At 39.6% G+C, this 13,990-nt stretch overlaps 1 protein-coding gene across 1 annotated transcript; it reads left to right on the top strand.

The window, feature by feature from the left end:
* The first annotated feature begins 6,846 nt into the window (after positions 1–6,846).
* LOC115689421 (beta-amyrin 28-monooxygenase-like) lies at positions 6,847–9,957 on the top strand. The gene is made up of 4 exons (XM_030615447.2): positions 6,847–7,945; positions 8,209–8,396; positions 8,904–9,048; positions 9,451–9,957. Exons 1-4 carry the CDS (start codon positions 7,012–7,014, stop codon positions 9,600–9,602), a joined length of 1,419 nt encoding a protein of 472 aa, XP_030471307.1. The 5' UTR covers positions 6,847–7,011; the 3' UTR covers positions 9,603–9,957.
* The last annotated feature ends 4,033 nt before the right edge of the window (positions 9,958–13,990 follow it).

The following is a 13,990-nucleotide window of genomic DNA, read 5'->3' as shown; positions in this document are numbered from 1 at the left end:
CGGATATCACATACGCACCCAAAGATTAACAAAAATCCACAACAGATAACAATATCACCCAAATCATGTAATGAAATATTCGAAACGATATCAGATAACATCGTTACCTAATTTGCGGATAGTTTCCAAATTCGAACTTAACGGAATCGGGATTGCGGATCGGAACGGGGTGGCCGGCGAATGGTGGTTCGCGGTGGATCACGAGAAGCTCGTCGGCGTTGTGGCTCGTTGAATGGTTCAGATGGTGACCTCGTATTGGTACTCGACAATCTGCAAAAACAGAGAAAGAACAAGTGTCGCTAGGTGCAAGGCGGTGAGTCACGGAGGCGACGCTGCGCTGAGGCTAACGAGAGGCACAAGAATCGTTGTTGATGCTCGGCGAGACTCACAGCAGCAACTGGTCAACGTCATTGGGGCTGTTTGTTCACGGTCCGGAGGCGGAGCAAAGATGATGACCAGGGCGGTGTTGGAAGACCTCTGACTTTGCAGAACGTGTGTACAGTAGGGGATCCTCTTTGGCGTTTTCTCTTGTGAACGCCTTCTCTTTGTAGAGGAAGAAAAATCCCTTGTGGACAAAGATGCGAGAGAAAGACCCCTTCGTGCAATCAGGGGAGATGGACAAAGAAAAGCTTCTTTTTTCCTTTGGTGAGCTTCCTCTGCCCCTCTCTCTCAGCTTGGGCCACTCCAGACAAAGACCACCGCTTCAAAGTCTTCTCCCTTTTTTGTGCTTTTGGTTGCTCTCTTTCTTTCTCCGGATTGTCTCTTGCGAAGTGATGGCGTACCAATCGTGAATTTTCTGATGAAGACGCCCCCGACCAGCAATGTGAGACGCGACACAAATAACTCCTCTAATGGCCGACCTCCCTCTCTATTTTTCTCTCTCGCTTTCTCACGTGTGTCTCTCGTGCTCTCAAGGATTGTCTTCTGGGAATTATGAGAGCTCTCTTTTTGATCATGACGCATAACGACATATTTATATCGCAACCCTAGGTTAATTAACCGGGCTTCCTAGTCCTAATGGGCTTAGACTTAGGCTTTATTATTTAATTTAATTTTAATTCCAAATGGGCTAAATTAATTCGGGCTGATTTAAGCTCAAATTAAAACAACCAAAGCCTTTTAGACTTGTGAATTTTGGCCCCCAATCCCTTGAGTGAGCCGAGTGCTCTAGCTCGATTTACGCGATGAATTTTCAGCTTTCTCGCCACCGCCGGTCCGATGCGGAATGCAACTAACCTATATGAACTTAAACTATATGCTATGCAATTTTAATATTTTTGTTTAGGGGTTAAAATTTAATCCCTAATTTTTCTATGCAATATTTAAATAACGGGATCTCCAAAATTTAGGTGTCAACAAGCACATTTTGCATCAAGATATGAGATTTGTATCAACTTTTATTACAATTAGACCCAAAATTTCCCAAATTTGAATTCGGATCGATAGGGTTTTTTTTCAATTCAGTGTCCAAATGACCTAATTATGAAAAATTGAAGCCAAAATTGAATTACCCACATCTTATTAACCCTAGGGAAAGTATGGGTCTTGATCGAAAATTTCAAATTGTATAAGATTCCTAATTTGGGTCTTAAAATCCCTAATTTTCAATTAATTTTTGGGGGTTTTTCACTTCTTTTGTTAAATTGTGAAATTGGACCAACCAATATGCAATTCAAGGTCCCAGAATCAATTGTTGTGAAGACACTATGACCTAAAAATGACTAAAAATGACTCAATTGAATTTTTTGTTCAATTAGGGTATGAATTTTACCCAATTTTGGGAAAAACACATCCCCAACTGAAATTTTCCAAAATTGAAGCTTCATTGATGAAATTGGAATTAAAATAAGACTAATGATATTTTTTATATTTTTATGGAATTTTTGAATTCCATTTGGTATTTTTCTTGATTTTCACTCATTTTAGCCAAAATGAAATAAGGAAAAATTCATGAAAATTCTAAGAAAAATTATTTTTGGTTTAGAAACAGGTTCCTAAGCATGGCCAAAATTGCTAATCCTAATTTTGTAATTTTTAGGAAAATTTGAAACATGGGCAAAAAATCAAGTGTCAACAAATATACAAAATAAGAAAATAAATCAGATATTAGATTTTAGTGACATATATCCACGGGGAGAGTAGCAATGAATTCTACTATTGATTAAGCAATACAATGGAGATTACAACCACACTCGCATCATTCAAACACTCTCAGTGTTTCTCAGCTTCCCTTCATACCCAATAAGGCACATAGTATTTGGCCTCACAATTTCTTACGAAATAATCTCTTAATCTCACAAAAGAATTAATAAATCTTATCACAAGATTAATTGGCTTCAACACAAATCCACCAAGATAACCCATTGCCAAGCACTCACTGTAAATAGCGCTTAAATAATAGCCAACAGCGAAGATAAAAAACAATACATATATTTACCCAGGGACGATCAGGCCAACTTCTAATTGGGGAAGGAGTCCGTGTGATTCGGTGAATCCAAAGTCCAACTTGTACTTCTCCTTTCTTGACTGTGACCAGGACGTGAATCACGAAAGTGGAGATTTAGTCTTTAATTTATTTATTTTCACTTTTATTGACCCAAACTTTCCTATCACCGCCTGCAGCGGCTGCGTTGGCTTGCGTTCTTGTCCCCCCCACGAAGGGATCGGAGTTCGAACCCCAGCGTAGTCGTTAGGGATTCTTAAGTGTGGCGCCGTGGTGGTGGGTCCTGCGCTAGCGTCACCCCAGGTTTACCCCTCCGGCTGTCGGCCGTGCGGAGGGTTCCTGGTTATCAAAAAAAAAAAAACTTTCCTTTTCTTTTTCTTCGTTGGGCGACTCCAGAAGCAAAGAAAAATTATATCCCCATTTTCTTTGCTCAATATTTCGAACGTCCACATCAATTATAATTCATCTTGGGTCTGCTTCGTTCGCTGGCTTAAATTCAAGATATATTTTAACAAATATAATTAGTATATTCATGCGACAGAATATTACGATAAAAGATCTTCATCCCATATTTTGTAGGATGGAGATCCAATCCCTATATTTATGCAGTACTTCGGTTGCTGAACAATCTTAATAGTCAATCCATTTGGAAAAAAATTGTAAAACGACCTCTCAATGTATCAACGGTTGAGATTTGTCGACACATTGAAGGAGCTGGCACCATGCAGAATAGTGGACCTTCATCCTGTTATTTTCCGGGATTGCTCGGGCCATGCTTGGGTGAGCTCGACTGACTAAGATGTTATTCAGTGTAGTATATATTTCCTAGCATATGACGTTTATCCACGTTAAGTCTTCAAGTCTACAAATTTGACCCCATTAAGAATTTAAGAAAGCCGGAGTGAGACATGCAAGAAAATGCAAAATTAGTATATTTATATTTTGAAACTTCAACAAAAGCAGGGGAAAGAGGACAAAAAAACAGACTGATTTTTCTTAGTCCAACGTACGAAATGTAACAAAAGCCATAACGATTTTTCTAATGATTCACAAATTCAACTCACGCAATGTACTTTGAAACATTTCCTGAGATGCGTAATCAATTTTCTTATGCTCATTGTGTCTCCAACTTCTTAAACAGGACAAATTTTCAATAAAAGGCTGCCATTGAAGATATTTTGGATTGCCTCTGTCACAAGCTCCTGATAGTCCGCTGGACTTGATCGTGCAGTTCGAAAGATTGAGATTAGAATATTGTACCCTACACGAAAAATATGAGACTTCTAATGAATTTTACCCTTAAAACACTAGTCACTGTAAAAAGATAACTATTTTATGTGTGTCATGCTTTAATTTTTGCATTTATTATTTGTAAAGCTATCTCTAGTTTTTTTCCCTTCCTTTTTCTTTATTTTCGAACAAAGTGTACAGGACCATTTAGAATGTGCAATGTTGTCTTTATTTGTATTCAACAGATTCCGTATTTCAATCAGAGCATCTCCCATGTAAATTAATCTTGGCGGGTCAACTCGAATACCTCGCGCACGTGAGCGATGTACTTCTCCCCTGAATTTCGCACGATGTTCTATGATTTGGCCACACATTCCGGCTGGCTTAAAACGACCAAGAGGATTAGTCGGTAGTTGACAATAAGGTAAAATAAAGGGACATGTGCACTAAAATCCCAAAACTTGTAGGTAAAGTACAATTGAATCTTGAAACTTACCAAAAGTGTAATCAAGTTCTAAAACTTGTTAAATTGGTGCAATCAAGTCTTTTCGTTAACTCCGTCCAACTTGGCTAACGAAAAAAATCGATGTGGCTTTTTTTATTATTTTCTCTCTCCTACATGACGATGACATGGCTAAAGCACAAAACGTTTTGGTCCAAATTTGATTTTCAATACAAATTTTATTTAAATTGAATTAAAAAAAAATTAGTAGAAAAAAAAGGGAGTTAGAACCAGGCAAAGCCCTCACTGCCGGTTCTAACTTTTTTATAAAAAAAGTTTAGCTTATTTTTGAAATAATTTAAATAAAATTTATATTAAAAATCAGATTTGGACTAAAACAACATTGTTTCAAATACGTCATCGCCAAGTATGATAAAGAAAATGATTTTTTTAAAAAGCCACATTAGTATTCTCCGTCAATCAAGTTGGACAGAGTTAACGGAAGGACTCGATTGCATCAATTTAATAAGTTTTAGGACTTGATCGTACTTTTGTAAGTTTTAAAACTCAATTGTACTTACGTGATAAGTTTTAGGATTTTTGGTAAATAATCAACATATTCCTAAAATAAATAAATAAAGATGTTGATTGGATTACAATACATTGTTCACTAACGCGCCCCATGAGTCATAATTACATATTGTATCTTTGATTATTCACGGTCTCAGTGACCACCTGCAAGCTTTTGTTATTCAGCAATACCAAATGCGTACTGCCCAGGCCCTGCATGCTAGACACAGGTCATTTGGTTCAATTTTGAGAAGGGGCCTTTGAGGAATGTAAATATTTTTAGGTTAAAATTTTTTAAGGGAATGTAAATGACGTTTGGTAAAAAATTCTTTATGAAGTTACTTTAATAGTGATAGAGAGAGATGGGAAAATGATAAAAGAAGCAGACTAGGTCAATTCAAAGAAGGCAGGCCTGGAAAATATTGGGTAGGACTAATTTTCCACGGCATTCATAAGTCACTCCATTCCTGAGGCGACGTGTGGCAATGTGGGTCCCACTATTACCTTGACTCTGCTTTCTCTCCTCTGTCACTCTCTTCTCTCTGTCACAGTCCCACCCAAACTTTTCTACCGACGATCATTACTCTCTCTCTCTCCCACCATTCCACCTTTCACCATCTTCTTCTTCGGCACACATCCATAAACACGACACCTCCATCATCAACGCACAATGCAGAGAGCTTCATTTTTCATTTTTTTTTGGGCCATAAACTCTGCAAAGTGCGTGATCTCCAAGCATTTGGTGACCTGATTTTTGTGCACAGGAAGAGCAAATATTCCTAAATCCACAGAGACCCCAACAATAACAATTCTCGATACTGTAACATTGAGAATCTAGCTTTGATTGATATAACTCTTTCTCATTTGCTCTCTAATTATAGGCTCACAAGGAAATAAAAAAAAAAAGGATTGATACCACCAAAAATTTCAAACTGGTACACCTATGATAATTTTACTCAGAACTAATTTTTTGATCATAAAAAACTCCAAACTGGTACACTTGTGATAAATTTACTCCGAACTATTTTTTTAACCACCAAAAATCCTAAACTGGTACACTTGTGACAATTTTACCTCGAACTAATTTTTTGTCCACCAAAAACCCCAAACTAATACACCTGTGATAATTTTACCTCGAACTAATTTTTTGACCACTAAAAACCCCAAACTGGTACATTTGTGACAAATTTACCCTCCGTTAATATTCGTTAAATTTGATTAATATCACGAAAAAATCACAAATTGGTAAGCTTGTGATAAATAGAGGGGTAAAACCCCAAACCGGTACACCTATCAACTACCACGTGTCATTAAACTGAGCAATTTGACGGTAAAATTTAACGGAAATTAACGGAAGGTAAATTTGTCAGAAGTATATCAGTTTGGGGTTTTTGATGGTCAAAAAATTAGTTCGAGGTAAAATTGTTACAGGTATACCAGTGTAGGGTTTTTTATGGTCAAAAAAATAATTCGGGATAAAATTGACACAGATGTATCAGTTTGAGGTTTTTGTGGTTAAAAAATAGTTTTTGGTAAATTTGTCACAAGCGTACTAATTTGAGATTTTTTGTGATATTAACTCAAAAAAAAAAAGAGTACTCTTTTTCAGCAACCTCACCAACATGAAGACAGAGAAAAAAAAATGGAAAACAAGAAAAGAATAAAGTCTTGAACAATCTCGGTAACAACTAAAAAAAGAAGAAGAAAGACAGGGGACTCAGTCCATTGGGGTCTAGATCTAGGGATCTTTTATTCGAACGATTCTGGATCTCTCCTCCTCTTCCTCATTCCCATTTTTTTTTATTCGATTTCCTTTACTTAGCTCTCTCACTACGACATTACATCAATCGCTCAATAAGCTTTGACAAACGAGGAACGATGACGATCTCTTGTCATGATCGAAGTTCTGGGCATAGCTTATTAAATCATACTGATAGGTCTATGGGAGGTAGATGAAGAAGAAGAAGAAGAAGAGGAAAGTGTAAATCGGAAGAGAGAGAGTCGGTCAGTAACGTTGTGAGTAACCGAGGAGAGAGAGAGTAATGGAGAGGAGAAAGAGTAGGACCCACATTGTCAGGCGTTGTCCGAGTAATGGAGTTATTTATGGATGATTTTGGAAAATCAGTCCTACCCAATATCTTCTCGGCTTGAGATTGCGGTGTGAAATGACGGCATAAGCTATAGAAACTTTTGAGGTTCCGGTCGTTGGACGGGTTACATCATCATCATCATCTCCTATAATATTAAACCACAGTTTCTTAACCTTCCTCGCCCATCTCCATATCTTCCCCGAAACCCCCAACCTCTCACTAAGTACACACCAACCATGGAGACCTTCTTCATCGTCCTTGCTTTGGTAGCTGCAACTCTCACGCTCGCACTGATCGCCTTCGCGTCGAGACTCGGCAAGAGCAAGGGCAAGAACCTCCCGCCGGGTAGCTTCGGGTGGCCGATCGTCGGCGAGACCATCGAGTTCCTGTTCGGCAAGCCGGACAAGTTCGTCTTCGACAGGATGGCGAAGTACTCCCCCGACATCTTCAAGACCCGAATCCTCGGCGAAGACACCGCGGTCATCTGCGGTCCGAATGGGCACAAGTTCCTCTTCTCCAATGAGCAGAGGTACTTCACCGCCTTCCGGCCACACTCGATGCAAATGATCTTCCGGTCCCACAAGAAGGCGGCCCCGCCTCCCGGCAAAGAGGAAGAGAAAATCCTCCGCTCGCCCGGGTTTCTCAAGCCTGAAGCTCTAGTAAGGTACTTGGGGAAGATGGACACCATCACACAACAGCAAATGCAAAGCGAGTGGGAAGGCAAGAGGGAAGTCAGGGCTTACCCTCTGGCCAAGTCATTGACGCTCACCCTCGCATGCCGGTTTTTCATCGGCACCGACGAGCCGGAGCGGATCGCGCGGCTCGTGGACTATTTCGACGACATAACACTCGGCCTGCACTCGATGACCCTCAACTTCCCGGGCACCATCTTCCACAAGGCCAACAAGGCCGCGGCGGCGATCAGGAAGGAGCTGCGGGCGGTGATCAAAGACAAGAAGGACGCCATCTCGAGCGGCGCCCCGATGCAAGACATACTGTCGCACATAATTGTGGCCAGCGATCCCTCCGGGAAACACATGCCGGAGGCCGAGATCGCCGACAAGATCATGGGGCTCTTGACCGCTGGCTACAGCACCGTAGCCACTGCCATGACCTTCTTCATGAAGTATGTTGGAGAGAGGCCTGACATATACAAGAAGGTGCTGGATGGTAAGCACTTCGACCCGTCAATTCCTTTCCCAAAAATAACCTTCGGAACAGACGCGTGTGCCATGCATCTTCTCCGATATATAGCTTGAACTTTGCATAGGCTATGCAACATGAAATGCATGTTTTTTGCTTTAAGTTCTGTAAAAGATAAGATTTAACAGTTGTGTAACCTGGACTTTACATAGCAAAATTCCCTAAAATTTGAAAATATTAGATATGTCTCATGGTGTTTCTTTTGGGTTTTTCCCTCCTTTGATATATAGAGCAATTGGAGGTCGCAGCATCGAAGAAATCCGGGGAGTTGCTGGAGTGGGACGACATCAATAAGATGAAGTACTCGTGGAACGTGCTGAACGAAGTCATGAGGCTCACCCCACCTCTCCAAGGAACCTTTAGAGAGGCCCTAACCGATTTCACCTATGCTGGTTACACCATCCCAAAGGGATGGAAGGTATGTGACTCGTTTTGCAAAAACCTCTTTGAGATCGAGCGACGTGAGAAAGTTATTCCTTCCATATTACGTAATTTCAATATAGGTGACTTACCTAATCTGACTTGACCTGATCGACGCATGATCGAGCCCGCTCCTGGTCGGTCCGAAGGGCAACATGGGTGGGTTTGGGCAAGCGTGTTCCTTGTTAAACCGAATTCGCCCACCTTCGGTCGCTCAACCTTGTCAATTTGTATAGATAATTTATTAATCCGTTTTAGCATGGGCATGCCCTTGGCAAAAGGACAGTTCCGCCCGGTATCAAGCCTCACATGCCCATCGATCAGGTCTAGGTCGAGCCTAATGCATCAAAATTAGTGCGAAAGACCATATGAACAAACATATTTAGTGTAAAAAATTGAATTTAAATAATTGTGCTGTAGCCCGTACATCTGTATACATACCAACTCTTCACGTATGTACCTCCTAAAAGATTGTGATTTTCATCACTTTGATTGTCTTTGTTAGGTCTATTGGACTGTTAGCACAACAAACAAAAACCCAGTGTACTTCCCAGAGCCGGAGAAGTTCGACCCGTCAAGATACGACGATGGCAACTCTTTCCCTGCATTCACATTCGTTCCCTTTGGAGGTGGGCCAAGAATGTGTCCAGGTAAAGAATGAAAAAAGCATTTTGTACTTCAAATGCATGCATCTCGTATTAGAGTTCACACTTATAATGTCTCGAGATCGACGTTTTGTTTGTCATAACATGATATCATTAGACTCTTGAATTGACTTAAGGATTAGTTTGAACATGTACCGAAAGTTCAGAGATCACGTTACATATTTAGACTAAAATTCATGAATCATATTGAACAAACTGAAAGTTCAGGGACCACATTATACACTGAGCCAAAGTTCAAGAATCGTTTGTGTCAATTTCGTCTACACATATGCATCTCGTATTAGAGTTCACACTTACAGAGTCTCCAGAACTCCACATTTGTTCTTTATAACATGATATCATTAGATTCTTTGAATTGACTTCTTGCTTCCAAATTCTCTGTCCCAGGCAAAGAGTACGCACGCTTGGCGATCCTCGCGTTCGTTCACAACGTGGTCCGGAGGTTCAAATGGGAACTGGTGAATCCGACGGAAAAGATAGTCGGGGACATGATGCCTGCCCCACAGAATGGCCTCCCAGTCCGCCTCACGCGTCAGTGATCGAAGCGCTTTCGTTGATTCATTGCTCCGACAAGCTCTTTAAATGAAGACTTCTCAAACCGAAGCTCGATCTGCCCCACGTATATGTTTACTTGTGATTTGATGTATAGCTGCTTTTTGCGGCTTGTCATAAATAGAAAGGAATTAGCTTCTCTCTCTCTCTCCATCTCTCTTCATCGCCCTTTTTCGTTAAGTGTAACAATGGAATTCTGTAGTTTCTTATCCTATATTTTGTGCAAGCAGCATAGCATATGATCTCCTGTAAGTAGCTTTAGTTCCCAAACAACCTATCGGGCCGAAGTCCTCGGTCTCCGTTGGATGTCATAGCTAGCGAAACCGTACCTTCTGTCGCGTCCCCGTGATCGATACTTGTTTCCCCGGTGCAATTGTCGTGTCGTCGGTCGAAGGCCCGATCGCGAGAACGGAATGGCGTTTTTGCCGTCGATGATGATTTAATGGGGGACTTGCTTTGGCATCTTGGTTGAGGGGTGTTTCACGTGTGAATGTCTACTTTGCACTGTCGTCCCTCTTATGTCCATGCACGGAGGAGAAGAAGAAAAACCTTCTTTCTCGCTCTTTCTAGTTGAACACATCCAGATCGTGTGCTGCTATTAAAGAAGTTTTTTCTTCCAATAGCCTTTCCCTGCAGGGGAACTAGTTGGAATTACATGAACTGGGTTCGGGTCGGCCCATCGGAAGCGGACCCAACTCAGTCCGAAGTCCAACAAATTCTTTTGCCATAGGTGTTTGGTTTTAAATGTGGGAAAACGGTTCAAAAAGTTCTAAATCTATCGCATTTTTGCCAATTCAATTCTAAACCTCTCAATTATACCAATTGAGTCATAAATTTTTCACATTTTGTCATTGAATCCATCCGGCCAATTTTGGCAGGAAATTGCTAAATTGGGTCGTGCCACGTAGGACAGCTGACGCTGACGTTGACAATTTTTAATGATATTTGAATTTTTTTGAATTTATTTATTTATTATTTTTCCTTTTTTCTTTTTCTTTTCTTTCTTTTTTTTCTTCCCTTCTTCCTCCTCCTCTAGCCGGTCGTCGAGCGTTGGTGATGGCCAACGATCGGCCAAAGGCAAAGTCTGACGAGGTCGACCTCACCAATAAGCTTCGCTAGAGGCCAACGACATCACCAGCCCTCGCCTCTGGCCAGTTGCTGGGCCTCGGTGACCGGCTAGAGGAGGAAGAAGGAACAAAAAAAGAGAAAGAAAAGAAAAAAGAAAAATAAAAAAATTGAATAAATTATTATTAAAAATTATCCATATTAGTACCAACCGCGCCATGTAGGACGGCCGGCATCCATGTCAGCGATTTCCATCTAAAATTTACCGAATGAACTCAATTGGCAAATCATAAAAAATGTTTAAAACTCAATTGACAAAATTCAAAGGTTTATGACTGAATTGGCAAAATCGCAATGGGTTTAGAACCTTTTTGACAATTTTCCCTTAAAACGTGCCACAAGTATGACCAATTTAATAATCTTTTAAATAGGACAATAGCTCTTGAATTTTTTTTATAAAGAATCTCTCGCAATACGTGAGTTCTCAATAGATAGTCGATGTTACGAACATAGAGATGAACCTAGTCGTAAATTCTATCTATACCGAACATTACTTCTCAAATTTGTAAATAATTATTCCCCATTCCTCATATTTTGTATTTAGAAGCACGATCGGTTGTAAGGCATAACTCTCAAATTCGGAAGTCTTTTATGCCCAAAGCTCCTAATTACACTTCCTCAAACTTTAGAACGTAAAGAAATTAAAACAAAGTATGGTTAATATACCACAAAAACCATAACCTGATACTGCTGTGATAAATTTACTCCAAACTGGTTCATTTGTGACAAATTTACCCTCCGTTAGTTTCCGTTAAATTGGATTAATACCACGAAAAACTATAATTAGTAAACCTATGACAAATGGAGGGTAAAACCCTAAACTGATATACCCGTCAACTGTCACGCGTCATCCATCTTGGCAATTCGACGGTAAAATTTAATGGAAACTAATGAAGGGTAAATTTGTCACGGATGTACCAACTTGAGATTTTTTGTGGTCGAAGAATTAGTTCTAGAAAATTTATCACAGGTGTACCAGTTTAGGATTTTTTGTGATATTAACCCTAAAAAATATTCCAGTGGGACCAAGATATATGGATGAATACGTAAACCTTTTTTTTTTTAAATAATGGGGTCCAAGCATGATTTCGGAATGTTCAAGATTTTATGGTGAGGCCATTCATACGCCGTTTTCATTGATCGTGGTTTCCTGTCATGAGAAATCGTTTTCCCATTTAGTGCGTTCGTTCTACGGAAAATGAATTATTTGAAAAATATTTTTCGAAAAATAATCACTTATATCATTTAAAAATATAAATGAATGAAAAAAAATTTCATCGCACGTGAAAATAGTTAGACATAGATTATTATCGATGATGAAAATATTTTCCGTTAACTAATTTTTCTAAACGATATAAGCAATCATTTTTAGAAAATATTTTTCAAATCACTCATTTTCTGTGAAACGAGTTGTGTACGAAGAATCGCTTTGCTTGCGACCTCCCCTCCAAAGGTTCAAATTTCTCCTTGTCTTAGTGTGGACCTCTCCATTCGTACCCTTCACACCCACAATTCAAAACTACTAATAGCAACAGCAACAGCAAACGAAACGTGTGTTTTCGACTCCAAAAATCAAGCCGTTCAAGTTCGTACATATGTTTGTCGCACGTGTTTTGCTTCTTATTCTCAAAGCGGCCACGGATCTTCTCTTTCGAATGGCCCAACGGCAGATGGATAGGACACTATCTACGTCGCCGAAACTGAATACATGATTAGCTAACGCAATAGAAAACTGATTCCGCGTGTCCACGTCAAGCTCGATTCGTACGTACATGTATGCAATGTACGGTACCCCTTTGTGTGCTTGTGGCTCAATGTCATCCTTCGTAATCATCAGTCTCCTTCTATTCCTATTGACTTAGCTTGAAATGAAGCCTCTTCTTTAGGTCGAGATAATAGACATAAGGGTTAATATCACGAAAAACCCTAAACTGGTACATCTGTAACAAATTTATCCCAAACTAATTTTTTAACAACCAAAAACCCCAAATTGATACACTTGTCACAAATTTATCATCCGTTAGTTTCTATTAAATTTTACCATCAACTTGTTGAGTTGGATGACAAGTGGCAGCTTGCGGGTATACCAGTTTGTGATTTTTTGTAGTATTAATCCAATTTAACTGAAACTAATTAAGGGTAAATTTGTCACAAATGTACAAATTTGGGGTTTTTCGTGGTCAAAAAATTAGTTTAAAGTAAATTTGTCACAGATGTACTTATTTGGAGTTTTTCGCTATATTAACCCTAAATATAATTGAATGTCGAGGGCCAACAAATGCCCCCATAACACCCGGTCTTGGTGATTTCCTTTTGATCCCTACAATTACCGCCGCTTGATCGTGTGGAAAAACAAAAGGGTTGAAAATCCTCTCTTGAATGTATGATCACACTATGCTTTTCAAGAACCCCCGTTCCCAACAGGTGCTTCTCTCTGCTTTTGGTCAACCTCGCCCGATTCTTGCAATGCTATGAACCGCTCAGCATTGGCAAGAAGAGCATCATCAACGCTTTTGGTTTTTTGAGATATGAAAAAGCATACTGGTTCGTCATCGATTTACAGATGATCTGGTTTCGATGCCTTCCTTTTGCATTTCCATGGCCTTTCTCATAAGATAAAAATCACACCCACGTGAATCAAGAATAACCATCCATATCAACAAGACCGTATCTTTTACCACAAGGACTCTATGTCCTCCTAAAGTCTGCATGCAACTTTTTCAAAGGACAATTTCTTGATACAAAATTCTTAGAAATAAAACGAACCTTTCGCATGCTTACCCATGGAGCATGCATCACAATGACTTCGAATATGAATTGATCTGAAAAAAGACTTCTGGTCTCTGATGATTCTAAAATTCCTAGGATTGATTAATTGGTCATTGGTTTATTAATAGAATATGAATGGATCTAAACATAAGACTTTTTGGTCTTTGAATATTGCGAAATTCAATCCTAAACTTCTAATTTGATTAGTTTAGTCCTAAACCTTTTCAAATTAGTATCAATTCAGTTCATCATGTCAATTTAGACCGGAATTGCTAACGTGAACGCCGATCGTCCTATATGGCATGGTCGGCGCAAATGTGGATAAATTTTTTTTATAATTTTTTAATAAATTTCCGAATTTTTCATTAATAGTTTCTCTTTTTTTCTTTTTTTTCCTTTCCTTTTTTTCTTTCCTTTTCTTTTTCTTTGGGCTATGGCTGGTGCTTGGCCATGGCTGGTGACCGGCCACAGGCGACGGCTG

This window comes from Syzygium oleosum, unplaced genomic scaffold (genome assembly GCF_021117445.2).
Source record: "Syzygium oleosum isolate NSW1041296 unplaced genomic scaffold, Sole_v2.1 Sole_v2.18, whole genome shotgun sequence".
In the NCBI taxonomy this organism is placed as follows: domain Eukaryota; kingdom Viridiplantae; phylum Streptophyta; class Magnoliopsida; order Myrtales; family Myrtaceae; genus Syzygium; species Syzygium oleosum.
This window is presented reverse-complemented; position numbering and strand designations above follow the sequence as displayed.